The 16,382-nt window shown below is 28.6% G+C and overlaps 1 protein-coding gene across 50 annotated transcripts in view; it reads right to left on the reverse strand.

Moving 5' to 3' along the window:
- Positions 1-16,382, reverse strand: part of LOC127276916 (cell adhesion molecule Dscam2) — an 89,037-nt gene that overhangs the window by 62,712 nt on the left and 9,943 nt on the right. For 20 of the 50 annotated variants that reach the window (XM_051297652.1, XM_051297651.1, XM_051297636.1 and 17 more), the window contains exons 6-7: positions 12,061-12,210; positions 1,705-1,831 (exon numbers count right to left, since the gene is read on the reverse strand). In XM_051297652.1, the coding sequence (XP_051153609.1) occupies positions 1,705-1,831; positions 12,061-12,210 (277 nt within the window). Of the gene's footprint in view, positions 1-821; positions 946-1,704; positions 1,832-1,933; positions 2,058-2,563; positions 2,688-3,663; positions 3,788-5,434; positions 5,559-12,060; positions 12,211-16,382 lie in introns of all 50 variants that reach the window. The other 30 variants (XM_051297624.1, XM_051297621.1, XM_051297655.1 and 27 more) reach the window with 6 other exon arrangements.

Genomic DNA, 16,382 nt, shown 5'->3' on the forward strand with positions numbered 1-16,382 from the left:
ATAGTCACTGACAGTTTTTCTATCTAAAGGTGTGGAAATACTCCAGAGTGAGACGCACCGGATAATAGTTCCAATCTAATCTTCAACCATATTCCACACGTTCTGTCGATTATCGACATCTTATTTTTGTGTTACAGATTTGTGAATGATAAGTTTGTGTGATTGTTGGCTTATTAATATATACATTGTTATAAAATTAATCAAGAAGTATTAAGACTTTATTAAGTCATTTGAAAAGGTTGAGAAGATCTTCAGAAATATTGTAAGAAGATTCTAAATTAATAACTACCAGAGAATCACGTTTAATTATTTGCGATTACTCCACCTTTTCTTGTATCAAACGTATCATGCTAAAAATTCATTTATTATTAATTTCTCTGTCGACTAGCGTCCACGGTTTTATTAATTAAATAAAGTATAAAAATTCAGAAAAAATTGATTTAAGTATAATTAAATTTGAATCCCACACAGCTTAGACTTGACTGCATCAGGTGAGCAGTTGGCGACAAAATTTTATTAAAGAAAAAATTGTCTCAAACTAAATTAATCAAATAGACTTTAAAAATATTCTCATTCAAGATTAAAAAATATTCAGAACGTAAAAATTTTTAAAGAAGGGCTTTACTCTCACCTCGAAATAGGTACAGGAAAACCCTGCAATGGGCACATTAAATTAGCTGATTTACTTGATTGAACATCCACCCACTCAACCTTTCGATTGGTTGGTAGTTTTGGCCTCGTATTAGAAGTAGGTTCTAAAAATAAGATCCACATGCTACAAAATCTAACACCGCAAGAAACAAATATATCAAACTACAAACCGTGTAATGGGCACAGGGAACCCTTGAGCCGGACATGTTACTGTTATCTCCGAAGAACTAATTGTTGACTTTATTACTTTTATATCGAAGCTCATAAGTTTTGGTTTTGCACTGGAGACCGGCTCTATGAATGGGAAAAATTAAAAAAAAAATATCATATTTGTAATATGAAGTTTAAAGAATTTTAATTAATTGACTTTTAAATTAATTAATTATATAATTAATTAAAAATCCATTTATTAAAATGTTCAGTTTTAGGGGAAGGGTACCATTAATATACATTTTTTATCCCGCATAATAAAATTATTTAAATTCAAAGGATTATGTTAAAGTGACATGTACTTAGAAAACGGTATGTGGTACAACCTAACTTGATTCCTGATATAAATATCCAAATAAATTAAAACTGGTTTTATTTATTTCAAATAAGAGATTTTTAATTTATCTATCCACTAGGTTGGATGACACGAATTCTAAATTTATAAAAAATGGAGCACGAAACCTAGATTCCTCCTCCTGTCACCAGTAATTTTTAAAGAAATCAACAAACTGTTAAACAGCCTTGAAAAACCGCAACTCGGAATAAACGACCTAAATTAACGTAAATAAGGTTGTCGTCTTTTTTACTCTCAGATACATTCTTAATTTTTCAATTTGTATATCATTTGTATCTGCGTATCCGAACATTCTCAATTATTGAAGCTTTTGAAATCTATCATTCAGAAAGAGACAACTACTTGTTACATCAATGACATCTAATGAAAAGTATAGATCGTTCGATTTTGTTGTAATTCTGAGTTCAAATTTATATAGAATGAAAATAAGATTTAATACTTCGAATCAGGCATCCTATTACAAATAGAACTGATTGTTCTTATTTTACCTGAATGCTGGTACAGGAAATCCCTGTACGGGACAAAGTAGGGCTGTTGTTTGTAACAAGAAAGAAGTAGGACTTGTTGATTTGATGTCCATAGCAGTCATTTTTGGTTTTGTACTGGATACTGGTTCTGAATAATTTTAATAATACAAAATAAAAAAGTATAATACTGAAAATATCTACTTTTTTTTAAAGAAAATTAAAAATTAGTTCTCAATTATTAATAACTTACTTGAAGTGTGGGACTGGGTACGCCTGTGCGGCACAGAAAATTGGGAGACCCTGGTTTTCATTTATATCAAAAGTATGACTTTTATCAAGTGTGGAAAATTTAGGTCTCGTAAAACCAACGGGTTCTGTGAATAATAAAAATAATTTCAAAATAGATTCTTCAAATATAATATACTGAGACAGGGTAGTCATGAAAATGACTGGCAAAGAAGAAAAAACAAAGTTAAGGAGATGATTAATAAATTTTATCACAAAATTGGATTTCCGGTACTAACTTTTTCATTTTTTTGAAAAAATTCTTTTCTATGGAAAATTAAATTTACCTTATAATCTTCAATAAATGCTCCCAATTAATAATTTTAAAAAATTCAGGATTATAAGAATCCTAATAATAATTAAAACTAGTTAATAATTTGTATACTATTTTAACTTTAGTATCTGTCACCGGTAAGATATACGGTTTCTGACGTTTAATGTTTTTTTAATCACTAAAGTCCTCTGCTAATTGTTCCTATCTACAAACATTTAACTTTTAAACAAAAAGTTAATACGGATAAGTATATTTCCGTTTTTTAATGCAATCCTGCAAATTATACAATGAAAATGAATTATTTACAATTTCATTTTTTACCTCTGTGAAGGAACAGGAAATCCTTGAGCCGGACAAAGAAGTGTCATTGGTTCACTAAGCATTGTTCTAAAAGCTTGTAAATCAGCAAGTGATGGAAATTTTGGTCTTGCACTTCCAACTGGCTCTACAGATTTTAATAAAAGAAAAATAAGAAGGATATAATTAAGAATCCTCGAATAATCTAAATATAAATTGTTCTAAAAAAAATCTCATAACTAAATTTATAAGATCCATCCAATTAGGAATCTAATCTTTTATTTTAAAAATCATAGGATTTTAATTAATATGTTTCGTCGGTGACTACAATTTTTCTTAAACCTCTGTACCAATTGAACTTGGACTTTCAGATGGTATTTTTTAATTGTTCGTTCGTAAACGAAGGAATTTCAAATTGAACAAAATATTTTTTCGATTCATTTTGATTTCCTTTACAGAATTTTTTTCATTAATTATTTAATATTTAGATTTGGCAAGCCTCCTCACTACTGATGCTCCCTGGGGAGCAGGTATGGAAAAACTGACACTATAAGATCCATAGGACCAAAGCGGCGTTAAAAGAAGACCGAGTGCTCTTCCGGGAGGAGACGGTTACCATTGGCTTCCTTCGCCCGTGCAAGATTGAAAATATTGAGCGGGAGAAGGGAGACAAAGTCAATTAGCCAGTCGACACTGGTTAATTAATTAATAAATCCACTTATTTGTAGTGTCAATTATTGTTGTTGTTTAGGTTTATAATTATGTATTATATATTAATCAATTTTTAAAAGTGCTTAACGTACTCCTACTCTCGCGTTACGCAAATAGTCGTTATTAAATCTAATGAAATTTTGGCCCATACTATTCTAGACGCAAGTAAAGTGAGTAATTAACATTACTAAATTTAAAGTGAGCTGCAATTGGACAATGCAAAGGCAAAGGTTTCTGTGAATTTTGAAATTTCATGCTATTTTAAATATTTAAGAAGAAAAGTACTCTTTTCATTTTTAGAATTAACTCTTTTAAACAAAAAATTAATACGAACAGGTCTGTTTTTGTTTCGAATGAAACCTTGCAGATTATAGCAACAATGGAAATGAATTATTTACAATTTCATTTTTTACCTCTGTGAAGGAACAGGAAATCCTTGAGCAGGACAAAGAAGTGTCACTGGTTCACTAAGCATTGTTCTAAAAGCTTGTAAATCAACCACTGATGGAAATTTTGGTCTTGCACTTCCAACAGGCTCTACAGATTTTAATAAAAGAAAAATAAGAAGCATATAATTCAGGATGCTCTAATAGTCTTCATATAAATGCTAAAAAATCTTATAACTGAATTTATTAAATCGATCAAATTGAGAATCTAATCTTTTATAAATATAAATAAACTGATCGTTTATTTTGTAAATTTTAATAATTATTACCAATTGTAATTAAGGGTAAGTAAATTTTTCAATAATTATATTAATGTTTGGAATATAGGGGACCTGAATCTGAGACTATAAGTGGGTTGCTATTGTAATTCGTTTTATTTAAATCTGTTCACTCAATGGTTTTTCACTGATGCAATTTCTGATTTTAATTTGAAACATACTTTGATTTTTAAGGTATTGACAACCATTTCGCTACATACTACACTTTAGTCTACAACCCTGTTTTAAATGGCTGAATTTTGACTTAGCCGATTTCAATATTCCTAATTCCTTCGTTACCTTCCGATTAAAAGAATCTAAAGTCAATAAAGTAATCGAATCATTACAATCTACAGCAGGAGTTGATGAAATGCTCTCCTTCCTATTAAAAAATACCAACCCTTTTTTATCTGAATTCTGCTGCTCTATCTTCAACATAATTCTTGATTCCAGTTCTTTTTTAACTCAAATCTATAAGAATTGTTCCAGTCATTAAATCTGGTAATATTAAAGATACATCTTACTATAGATCTACATCCGTTATTTCTAATTTTGCGAAAACTTTCAAGTCTTGTTTACATTATCTCTTCAAATCATTTGACTAGCAGATGGAATGTTGTTTAAGGTAAAGGTTTTTCATCTGTTCCCTATCTTTCTTCGTCTGGCGTCCCAAACAAATTCGTACTAGGATCAATATTTCTTGCATTATACATTAATGACCTCATCCAATATCTAACAGTTGAAAATTTAATAATCCTCGACGATCTTAAACTTTTTTACAAAATTTCGCAACCAGAAAACGCAATCACTTTGCAAAATAATTTAAATAATTCTGTCATTTAGTTTAATGACAATAATTTGTTGCTAAATCCTGCGAAATGTAATGTTGTGTCAAAGTTCTCTATTCTTTAATCAGTTTTGATAAGTATAATTATTCAGTGGCATTACAAAATTTGTTTCTGATCCAATTAATTCCGACCTAAATCTAAATTTCTTTAGTAACCAAACAAAAAATTCTTTTGGAATCGATTCGTTTTATTCCGAAGCTGAATTTTAATTCTCTTAAAACCTGTTATTAAATTCCAAATCAATTCTTTTTATTCCGTTAAAATTCATCCATGAATCTTAACCTTTTTGATTTTTGTTATTGAATTTCGAATCCATACATTCCTATGTACATCAGATTAGTTTGCAATAACATACGTCAGGATTCAAAAGGATTAAAATCCCGCTTCGTAATGAATACAATTGATTCGGAAAGTATTTATTGTTTGATTACAAAAAAATTTAGATTTAGATGGAAACTGATTGGTTTGGAAACAAATTTCGAAATGCCACTGAATAATTATACTTATAAAAACTGATTGAATATTCATTCAAAACTTTCGTCAGGAAGGCTATTTTGGTATATATTTATATATACCTACAAAAAATACACCTAGCTACAATGAAAATGAATTATTTACAAATTCGTTTTTTACCTCTGTGAAGGAACAGGAAATCCTTGAGCAGGACAAAGAAGTGTCACTGGTTCACTAAGCATTACTCTAAAAGTTTGTGAATCAACCACTGATGGAAATTTTGGTCTTGCACTTCCAACAGGCTCTACAGATTTTAATAAAAGAAATAAAAAGTTTAAAATTCGGGATGTTCTAATAATCTTAATATAAATTGTACTTAAAAAATCTCATAACTTAATAAAATTGATCAAATTGGGAATCCAATCTTTTATTTTGTAAATCATAATAATCATTATCAATTTTAATTTAGGAGTTTTTATATTTTTCTATATCTACAATAACTTGATATAATATTAACAAATCTAAGGAGTAGCAAAGATAATTACCAGATGGTAAAAATTAATCTCGAACTGTTTTGTTGCTAATATGCATGATTTTGAAAATTTCTACTAATAAGAGCAGTAAATAAAAGCTTAGTTACGACCTGAATCCTAGACAATAGAAATGCAAGATCACTTTCCTTCATTTACCAACCCCGTTCCAATCTTAACTAATATTTTCAATTTAATTAAATTACGCGCTCCAGAAAATGTAATATTGGGTGTAGTAGTGTAATAATTTTTATGCATTTACATAAAAGTTAGGATGTAACAGTATCATTTGATGAAAACTGGAGCAATAACATATTTACATAATAAGATTTATTATTTTTCTCGAACGATTTTTAGCACTTTCTATATAATGCACATATGATCGATAAAATCCTATACCAAAAAAAATACCTGTTATTTACGTTTAAAATTATCGTAAACTATGCTAAATATATTTAAAAGTATATTTCTACTGACAACCTCGATAATAATTATTTTTTCAAAAATTAAGTAACGAATTTGATAATTATGAAATTGAACTCCATATTTTCTATCACGGACAACCTTCAAATAACATATTTAAAATTATGATTAAAAAAAATTTATGATTACAATGTGTGGGACACATTTAAGATTTCGAGATTCACTCTGGCGTTCTAAAACTATTAAAAAAACGTTAAAGTAACCATTCCTTTTTTTATTTTAATGCTTTAACGCGAATTTTCTCTAGCAATTGAGGATTTGTCCTAACTACGAAAAACATAGGAGATAATTTTTTTTTAAAACTTGGTCTTTTATTGAACGTTGTAAATACGGGTTTCTGATATGGCTGATTAAAAATCTGAAATCGGATTTCCAAAATACAAAATAGCAAATTGAATATGGCTAATGATTTCTGTAAAAAGAAGTTAGATTTCAATAAAAACTTGGCATCGAAGAGTTTTAAAGGTTGCAAATTACGAATTTGAATTCAAATTAAATCAATAAATAACTATTAAGCCTCGTGAAACACCGAATTATAGCTAATAATAGGAATTAATTATAAAAATGGAAAATCCCTTAACTATATACTTAAGCACGCGATGTTCCCACTTTGCCGTAACGCCATTCTATTATTTAATAATTTAGAATATTTAATAAATTGATTTAATATAAAATATAATTATCCGAAATTTAAACTTATAAAAAGAACATTAAAAAGGATTTTAAATCTCGACGGAATACAAAGTTTTATATATATTTATTCATTAATTCCTGCCGATGGTTATCCGTTACCAAGAATCTTGTTCATTCTTAGTAGACCTTGTGGTGGCGGGGCTTTTCACTAAAGGACGTCCTAAAAAAGATGTACGATAAGGAAAAAAAAGATACGAAAAGCAAAGGTTTAAGTAAAGACGTTTACAGGGACAGGAGAGCGATACCTCAGTGCAAAAAAAGAAAAAAAAGGCAACGAGTGGATCTACAATGTCGATCCGAGTCGCAACAGGGACAACTTAATTATGCTGACCAAACTTCGGAGGAAAGTGAATCTGAACGTCAGCCACGCGCAAGTCGTGGGTGAAAGGACTACAAAAAAGGGAGATCTCCTGATCAAAATCAGAGAAGTCTCCAATAAGGAGGCATTCACCGAAAAGGTCTCCAAAGCGGTTAGCAGCATGGGAAGGTGAAGACCGTCGAATGATAGGTTACACTGGAGATCCGCGACCTGAATTGCCTTGCCCAGGAAGAAGAGGTCCAACGGACGTTGGCAAAAGTGCTCCAGAAGCTAGGTAGCAGGAAAGTGACGGTCCGCGAACCCAACTGACGAGGAGTGAAGCTCGCGATTGTAGTTACCGACCTAGAGGAGGCGGACAGGCTGGAGAAATTGGGACGCATAAGGATTGGCTATATGTATTGCTCAATAAAAAGAAGGGTGATGGTCATTTTCTGCCTGTCGTACGGCTACATAGGAAGAGTTTGTAAGGCAGTGGACAGATCAACTGCGTGCTTCAAGTGCGGTGAAGTCGATCATAAGTTTGCAAACTGCAGTAGAAGCTCAAGCTGCTTCTTATATAGAGAAGAATATGGCGATAAGGCGAACATTAGCCATATCGCTGGCAGCTAAGGATGCGGAGTCTACAGAACGACCCTTGAGGATTCCAAGAAGACTCTCGCACGAACGAAGAATAAATAAGCCAGAAAGATCGGCAACGGTAAGGCCCGCGAAAACGAGATCCCAGAGACATTTACCTACGAAGTTTAAAGTTTGACGGCAGTTTCGTAGTGTGAGGATTAGTTCAGCTTAAAGGTGTGGTTTTTAGAGAAAAAAATTATTAATTAATAATATTAATTGTTATCTGATCCCCAATAATATTTTGACAATAAATATCTAGTTTCATGTAATCTAATTTTTTAAAGAAATCATCAGCCATGTAAAAAAAATCCTTAGATATAATTTTAAATAAAAATACATAGGGAGAGGGTACTCTGATCCGCATAAATAGCATCTTTAATTATTACAGTACAAACTAGCCGTGTCGATAATAAACGACAATAGGGGGTTAATTATTTTGTCATACTTAGATTATTGCTAGATTAAAAAAATTTATTTTTTTTAATTATCATACTACCTACATTCATCAGTAGTAATTACTTTACAGTAATACAAATAATAATATTAATAATCATCTAGCTTCTGATCTGGCTTTTCTAATTAATTATTTAGAATAATTTTGCAATATTACTTTTTTGTATATTTTTATATAATTATTTTAAAAAATGTTAAAGATTATTATATTTTGATCCAATGAATTTGCTAAACCGAGGGGAAATCTAACATAATGAAAAGCTCTCAGGTGGCATTATGCCCGTAGGGGTACCCTGTCCCAGCATTCAGGCAATTGACAACAAACTTGGTTCTCTTTTTATATTTATACTAACTAAATTAATTTTGAGAACATATCTGAGATTGTTTACGTCATTTATTTAGTTTTTGAAAAACTAATATATTATCTGTTCATATTTAATATTTTAACAAAAACTGATATAGAAGGCAGCTTCTGTAACTTAAGTTTTTGAAAAATAAATGTTAGAGATTAATGTAAAAATGACAAACAGTTCTAGTCGCTAAACACAGTGACGTAGTTTATCTTAGATATGTACTTAATTAATTTTATTAAATATTTCTTTTACTCATAATCACTCTCTTTGTTTTCAGATTACATTATTAAAATATTTGATTACAAGATTGTACCATTAACATAATCCAATAGAGGAACAAATATAAAACTTTATACATTACGAATCTAAATTGAATTCAACGTCTTTTTAATTGAAAATTCATATTTTAATAAACATTTAATTCTGAATAATTAAATTATTGATTGCAACTACAAAAAACCTTATTTTCTGAAGAAATTGAAATTAGGATATCTGTTAGAATTACATATAAACCCTGCTGAAAGTATGATGATAGAAATTTTATCCGTTTGAATTTTTTTTATTTTTTAAAAGCAGAAAAAAATATAGAATGTCGCCATTTTCTTAAATATGTATATTTTTTAATTCTTCGATTGGAAACTAGAGAATCTTAAAAGAAATGTAAATCAATTTTATTTTTGCATTTTAGTAGAACTATACTTGCGGAAGTCTGATCACTGGATTTCATTTTTTTCCCAAAGGCGTCACTTGGTTGATTCATTACACATAAAGCTTTTGATAAAAAAATTTGTTGTTGTTAATTAAAGTTCTAGACATGTACTTTTAGGTAATAAATAATATTTTTTAAATTATTATTAAGAAAACATTTTTGAAAAAGGCCTTTTTCGCATTACAACTGGTGTAATGCGAATTACAATTAATTAACCTTAATTCATTTCTATCTTTTTACTTTCAGTAGAGTTTATTGTTAGATAGTATATCAACAATGTAATATTATAATTTGACTTGAATTCAATTGAAACGTATATTTCATATAAAGTTGAAAAATTTAAGCCAGGTTTGTTGACAAACAATATATTATATAAATTTATAATATAACAAATATTTTTATTGAGAATGAATGTGTGGTTACATTTTCTTCAAATAGAATTTTCTTTATACCAAATTTTCATTTCTTTGAAAATTACTATTTAACAGAATTTCAATTTAAACAAATTGTCATTTAGCAAAATTCCTTTTTAACAGTTAAATGAAAGTGCGGTTAAATTATAATTTTTTTAAAACTAAAATTGATTAAATTATGAAAATCCAGTTAAATAAAAATTCTTTAAAATTAAAATTGAATAAAATAGACGAACTGTTACAAAAAATTTGTGTCAAGAGAAAATTTAACAAAATAAAAACTCTGTAATATGAAAATTTATTTAAATCAAAATTCTGTTAAATACTAATTTTCAAAGAAGTGAACATTCGAGTAAAAGAAAATGCTATATGTTTAAATTTTGTCAAATGAAAATTCCAACTTATAAATTTTAGTGGTTACTCATGTCTCGTCCAATACTAACAGATCAAAACTTTGAATCATTATTAAACCAGTCATTCATTCTCATGTTAAATAAAATACGAATTAAATTCAAGCAATCAAAATACCATAAAACTCAATACTTTCGTTTTTAATTTTTTTTTTAGAGAATATTGCAAAATATTAAGTATATAATATAAATACAGAAATATCACTTTTAGAAACATCAATTTATTGTAAAACTTAGATTTTAAACAATAATTGAAGAAAAATGTTATAGAATTTAAGCCATCTGATTGAAAAGTTGAATTCGTATTTTATTTGCTTATCTTATCCATAATATACAAAGGCACTATAATCATAAATATTAAACACTTTTGTACAATTGATACTAATGTATGAAAGCAACAATGAATTTACTTACTTCCCTGATGGATATGAAGAAATAGAAATCGTATTTCTTAATTGTGACGGAAAAATATTCCTTGACGTTGTTTTGAGAAATAAAATGATCAAATATCCTAGAATAAGAACGTTGAAACGAGAGTGATACTCTCTACGATACATATTCGGTATGAGATTCCTGGGGTGAGACCCTCATCGACCCTGTCAAGCACAAGAGTGACAATTTTCTGCGGGAGGGCAGCTTATATAGCCGTCCGGTGGCTAATGCGCATGCGAGAGTTCTGCGATACAGCGCGCGCGGCGTGAACAGGTACTACGTCGGTATTCTCTGCGGTCGGTAATATATTTATCGACATATGATAAATTTAGTATAAATATTTTCCCGCGAATTTTCAAACTATCGTTACAATATGTATTTGAAATTTTCATTATTATTTTATTATTTAATTGATCAGCAAAAAAGTCGATATTAGATCATTATAAAAATCTTTACAAGTAAGTGATTAATGTATTTAAATTTTATTTTATCTTTCGTTCAATAAATTCGTATTCCTGGAAGTGAATTTTGATCATTTTATTCTTATTTAATTATTTTTATTTAAACTAAAAATTATTCCGTCTCAATACTCTCATTTAACTATTTTTATTAAACTATAAAAATTATTCCGGTTCATAGCCATAGGTAACGCACGTTTTTGAACTTCGCTCCCTAAACTGTTGAATCTTTTTTTATTTTAAATCTTCGCTATTTGAGTTTTAGTAATTTTTTCTAAGACAATATTTAGTATCGCGTGATTTTAATGTAGACTATATTAAAATATCTCTTAATATTTTAATTTTGTTTCTATTAATTTATGCTTTGTTATTATTTGTCTTTTTTAAAAAATTTTGTTCCAGTTGTTCACTTTTGATTAATTTAAATATCTAATAAAAATCCGTTACAATAAATAATGTATAGTATGTATGTATTCTAATTTTTTTTTTTCTTTTCACATCCAGCAGGGTTGGTTGTAAAAATTGTATAATTTTAAATCGCGGCGTTATTGACTTATATAGCAAAAAAAATTTAGAAAAGTGACTTTTTGAGCAACTTAAGTTAAAAATTTTCAAAGAAAATTCTAATATCTTATATTGACAAAAAAAACAAATCTGAAATTTAAAGTTTTTCTTAATTTGACCACAGTGCCTTTGAATATACAAGTGAATATCCATTTTGAAATTAGAATATTTGTAACATGTGAACAATTTATTTGTAAATAATTTTTATGTATATATTTTAATTTCATATATTTAAATTATCCAGTAATTAAATTTTCCTTTAATCTTTATATGTACAAGTCAGATAGAATATTAATAAAAAAAAATCTAAAATCAATATCGACATTCACTTGTTATAAAAAAAATTATTCTGTAATTTATATTAAACTCACCAGTGATGACTAAACGTCCTTTGGTTGCTGAAAGTCTTGTTTCTCCAGTTAGTCTATGTTTAGTTCGGCATTGATAAGTTTTATAACCATCTTCTGGTCCAACATCTTTAATATGTAATTCTCCAGATGGAAGAACAAGATATTTTCCATCTATACCCCAAAAAAACCATCCCAATAAAACGTGTGTTAATTTATTGTATTTTTTTTTTAATTATCAATAGCATGCAATTTTTTAAATTCTTTTTCTTTTAATTTTTCTAGAAATAAAAAAAAAATCAAAAATTATCAATAATTTAATCTGTTCAGAAAAAAAATTTATAAAAGTATCTTTGAAATAAATTTAAAATATTATTTCTTTAATTATGTACTTCTTGTTTTAAACATTAAAAATTATTACACTAGAAACATTAAAAGAAAAATAGTGAATTTATTTTTAGAAAAATATTTTACACTAAATAAAATAATTTAATTTATAAAAGTAGAATTTTTAAAATAGTATGTTAAAATTCTACTTCTGTATATCAAGTAACATTATTTAGTATAAATATATTTTTATTCACGACATGCAAAATATGTTACTTTATTTTTGTAACCTTAGACTTTACTTTTTTCGTTTTTTTTAAATAAAATAAAAATAAATGATTAAAAAATTAAAAACTACTGTTTTATTGCTTTCTATCATTAAATTTATTATATAAAGTTTAAAATAAATTTTTTTTTATTGCATTTAACAAATTTTTTATAAAATACATTGGAAAATGGTTTTGGTTAAAATTTTTATGACTTTGTAGTTTTGTGGTTCGGGACCTTCGGGATAAAAAACGAAAATGGTGAAAAGAAGGCTACGAATAAAAATCTTGCCTTTTGTAAGAAGATTTTAATTTTTAGCCCTCTGTAAATTCTTTTGGAGTGGAATTTTGCCATTTTTATTTTTTGTTAAGAAGATTGGAAACTAAAAAATTACAAAGATGCAACAAATTTCACCGAAACCTTTTTGCAATTGTATTTTCTACGGGGTCATTAATTGATATAAAATTTTAAAGTCTAAGGCTACAAAAATTGTACATTAATGAAGAAGACAAGAGAAAGGAGGAATAATTTATGTAGTTTTTTACAGAAAAAAGTAATTAAATTAATAATTCTCATTTTTTTTTAGTATAAATTTATCAACTTTAGAATATAATTCTTTCATTATGCTAGTAGAATCTCATTTCTCAAGTCTTATATTATAACCATTAGTTGATGAGCATGCTGTTAATACAAACAATAAATATGGAATATGATTTACACGGAAAAAACAATGGCTAAAATCAATCTGAGATTTCGTTGAATAATTATTTCAGTTTACAATTTTTTCCGTGTAAAGGTATGGAAGACTGTTCTGTAATATTTATTTTTTTACATATGAAAAAAAATGAAATTCCAATAAAATATTATTTTATTAAAAATATTTAACGTCGGAGAAGTATATTAATTAGAAGATTTTGTATGAATAAAACAATAACATTCGGACCATTGTTGTTTTAATAAAAGTTTACTCCAATGTTTTGAAATCTAAAAGATTTTCCTATTCAGGAAGTCAAATAACAAAAATTAATAAAACATAATAAAATAAAATCAATAAAAAGTAAAATAAAATATGTGATCTGTGTTAATTGTTACATTACGTTAATATGTAATTTAAATTCTAGTTTTATATATTAAAGAACAGTCCCTCCTTCATGGATTAAAGGAATGGAATAATTGATATTCTGGAAAGTCTGGAACAGCGCGAGCAGCGGCAGTTAACGTTTTCATAATGCGAGAGAATAGTTACAAAAAACAAATTTTACATTTATGTCAAAAATTACGTTCCGCCTCCGAAAATCACGTTTTATTTTTTAATTCTAAAGAAAACGAACGAACGAAAGATACAGTAATATTTTAGTTTTATTCTTCACATATGTTACTTCATTGCAAAATAATAAATTCTTCTTCTTCAATTTATCACTCCCTTCTTTATTACAATCTGTAACTAAAATTTTAAAATCCTTCTTTTTATCTACATTTATCCTTTTTTCATTCTGTCAAATTTTTTTTTATTTTAATCTTGTTATATTCCCAAACCTGATTTCTCCCATCACAACTACTTTAAACGATCTGTATTACAGTTTTTCTTCAAATCAGAATGATTATTTTTAAACTACAAACAGAAGAAGAGAAGAAACTCCATTAGTCCAAGGAAGACTCAAAACGAAAACAGGAAGAAGAAAAAGAAGGAACACCACATCCCAAAGGGATCATTATGAAGATGAGTGAGCACTGAAATCATAGCGTTCTAAAATGGAGAAAATTGGGACAAAAATCAACAACGGTAATCAAAGTTAACGATGGAAAAACGTATGCCGATGTTCTGAGCAAACTTCGTATGGAAGTAAATCCAATTGTCAGCAATACAAGAATTATAGGAGCAAATCCTACCAATATAAGGAGATCGCCTGATTAAAATTTGAAACGATTTCAACAAAGTAGTTTTCATCGCAGAGGTTACCAAGACGGTAAAGTAAACATTGGTAAACAGTCGGTGAATCTTAATCCATAACTTTGATTACCTTGCCCAGGAAGCAGAAGTCCAGAAAAAACTGAAAAAATAACTATAGAGGACAGGAAGCAGGTAGGTGACGGTCCTAGGTTCCAACCGTTAAGGAATGAAGTTCACGGAAAATAATAGTCGAGACGTATCATCAATACCTTCAAAACTAATAAATCCATTAACGAGGGAAAAAATAGGAGATCATTAAGCTGTACAATCATGTTACTTTCCAGGACCAACGGAACTGCGAACGCCTTAAAGCAGCTATCCACAAGATAGACTCATTGAAAGGTATCAAAATAGATGATTTTGAAAAGGCTATAGAATCGGTGATGATTATTACCAGATGACACTATGTAAACTTCTCTAATTATTTCCTAAGCTTAACTAAAGTAACTATTATTATTATTAATATAAGGGTTGTAGCTACGTGACAGACACCAAAGCTTGGATAATCCCTTATGCGTCCCTAAAGCTATATCTAGTCGTAGGTTCAAAGCCCTTCCTGTAAATGAAGAACCGCAGACAAACTATTATTAGCAATAGCTATTTCTCCAAGAAAAAAATAACCTGTAATTTGCTGGCGTCTCATGAATCTTTTCCATTTTATGTCTATGATAGCGTAACTCTCCGTGAGTGGTTATAAAAGACCTGTTACGGTTTTCGCCACTTTCTTATTGAGTCTGCGGAATTCCGCTGGTTTTTTTTAGGTCTACATTATTTCCAATGAGTGCCTTGACTTGTCTACAATCTGTAGTTGCAACTGTTTCTCATGCTCTGTTTCTCGCCACCGCTTAAATTACCAGACATTTGCCAAAAACACCAACTAGGTTCGATAAATTGTTCCCTAGCTCGTATTTCATCCGATATGTTGTTACCTTTAATTCCGCTGTGTTCTGGGACCCCTGATAATCTTCTGTAATGGAAGATGTATGAATTTGATGTTACCATCAGATTTAACTATAGAGATATTTAACTGTAGGTTATTCACTCTAAAGTAACTTATCGGATTCCAAAAATAGTCTTTTGGTTTTGGAGACATTTAAGCCTTTATTTCCAATAGTTTCCGAAATACATCATTCTTTACCTAATGCTAATTGAAAACATGTAACCTAATCTAACAATCATGCATATTGTGCTTCCAGAAGAAAATCTATGTCGTCTCTAAAGGATTGCTATCTATGATGGAAGGGACCAATTTGTTTGTCTGTTACTTCTTAGTAGATGATCTGATTCTAGACAACCGACATTTTGAGGATAAGAATATTAACGGAAAACTTATCTTAGGATTTTATAAGACAGTGTATTTCCTTGGCTAGATTATTTCGAATATCTGCTATTTTCAGAGGGAAAGGAAGAAGATAAATCTTATTCTACTTCCCTTACATCATGATTCAATGGATTATCGTTATCAGAAGATATAAAATACAGGGACCTCCCCTGGCAAAATTTTAATCCTGACTATAGTAATCAAAGTTGATAGCATATTAATTTAGTATTAACTAAAAAGTCTAGTTGAATGCTGATGAACATTATTAACTATTTGAAATAATAAATCCTTTTAAGATAATAACTATGACGCAATGATTGATTTAATAAGTACGTGCTAAAAATTACTGTAATAATTATCAATAAAAAATGTCTTATGCTGTTGTTAGAATAGGAATAATAATAAATTAAATAATTTACATCTAATTGTAGGAATGTAACTAATGTTCGTTGCCTAAGAGTAACAGTATCCTGATATCAA

Source organism: Leptopilina boulardi, unplaced genomic scaffold, assembly GCF_019393585.1.
Source record: "Leptopilina boulardi isolate dan_hultmark-lab unplaced genomic scaffold, ZJU_Lbou_2.1 LbouV2_155, whole genome shotgun sequence".
NCBI classification, from domain to species: domain Eukaryota; kingdom Metazoa; phylum Arthropoda; class Insecta; order Hymenoptera; family Figitidae; genus Leptopilina; species Leptopilina boulardi.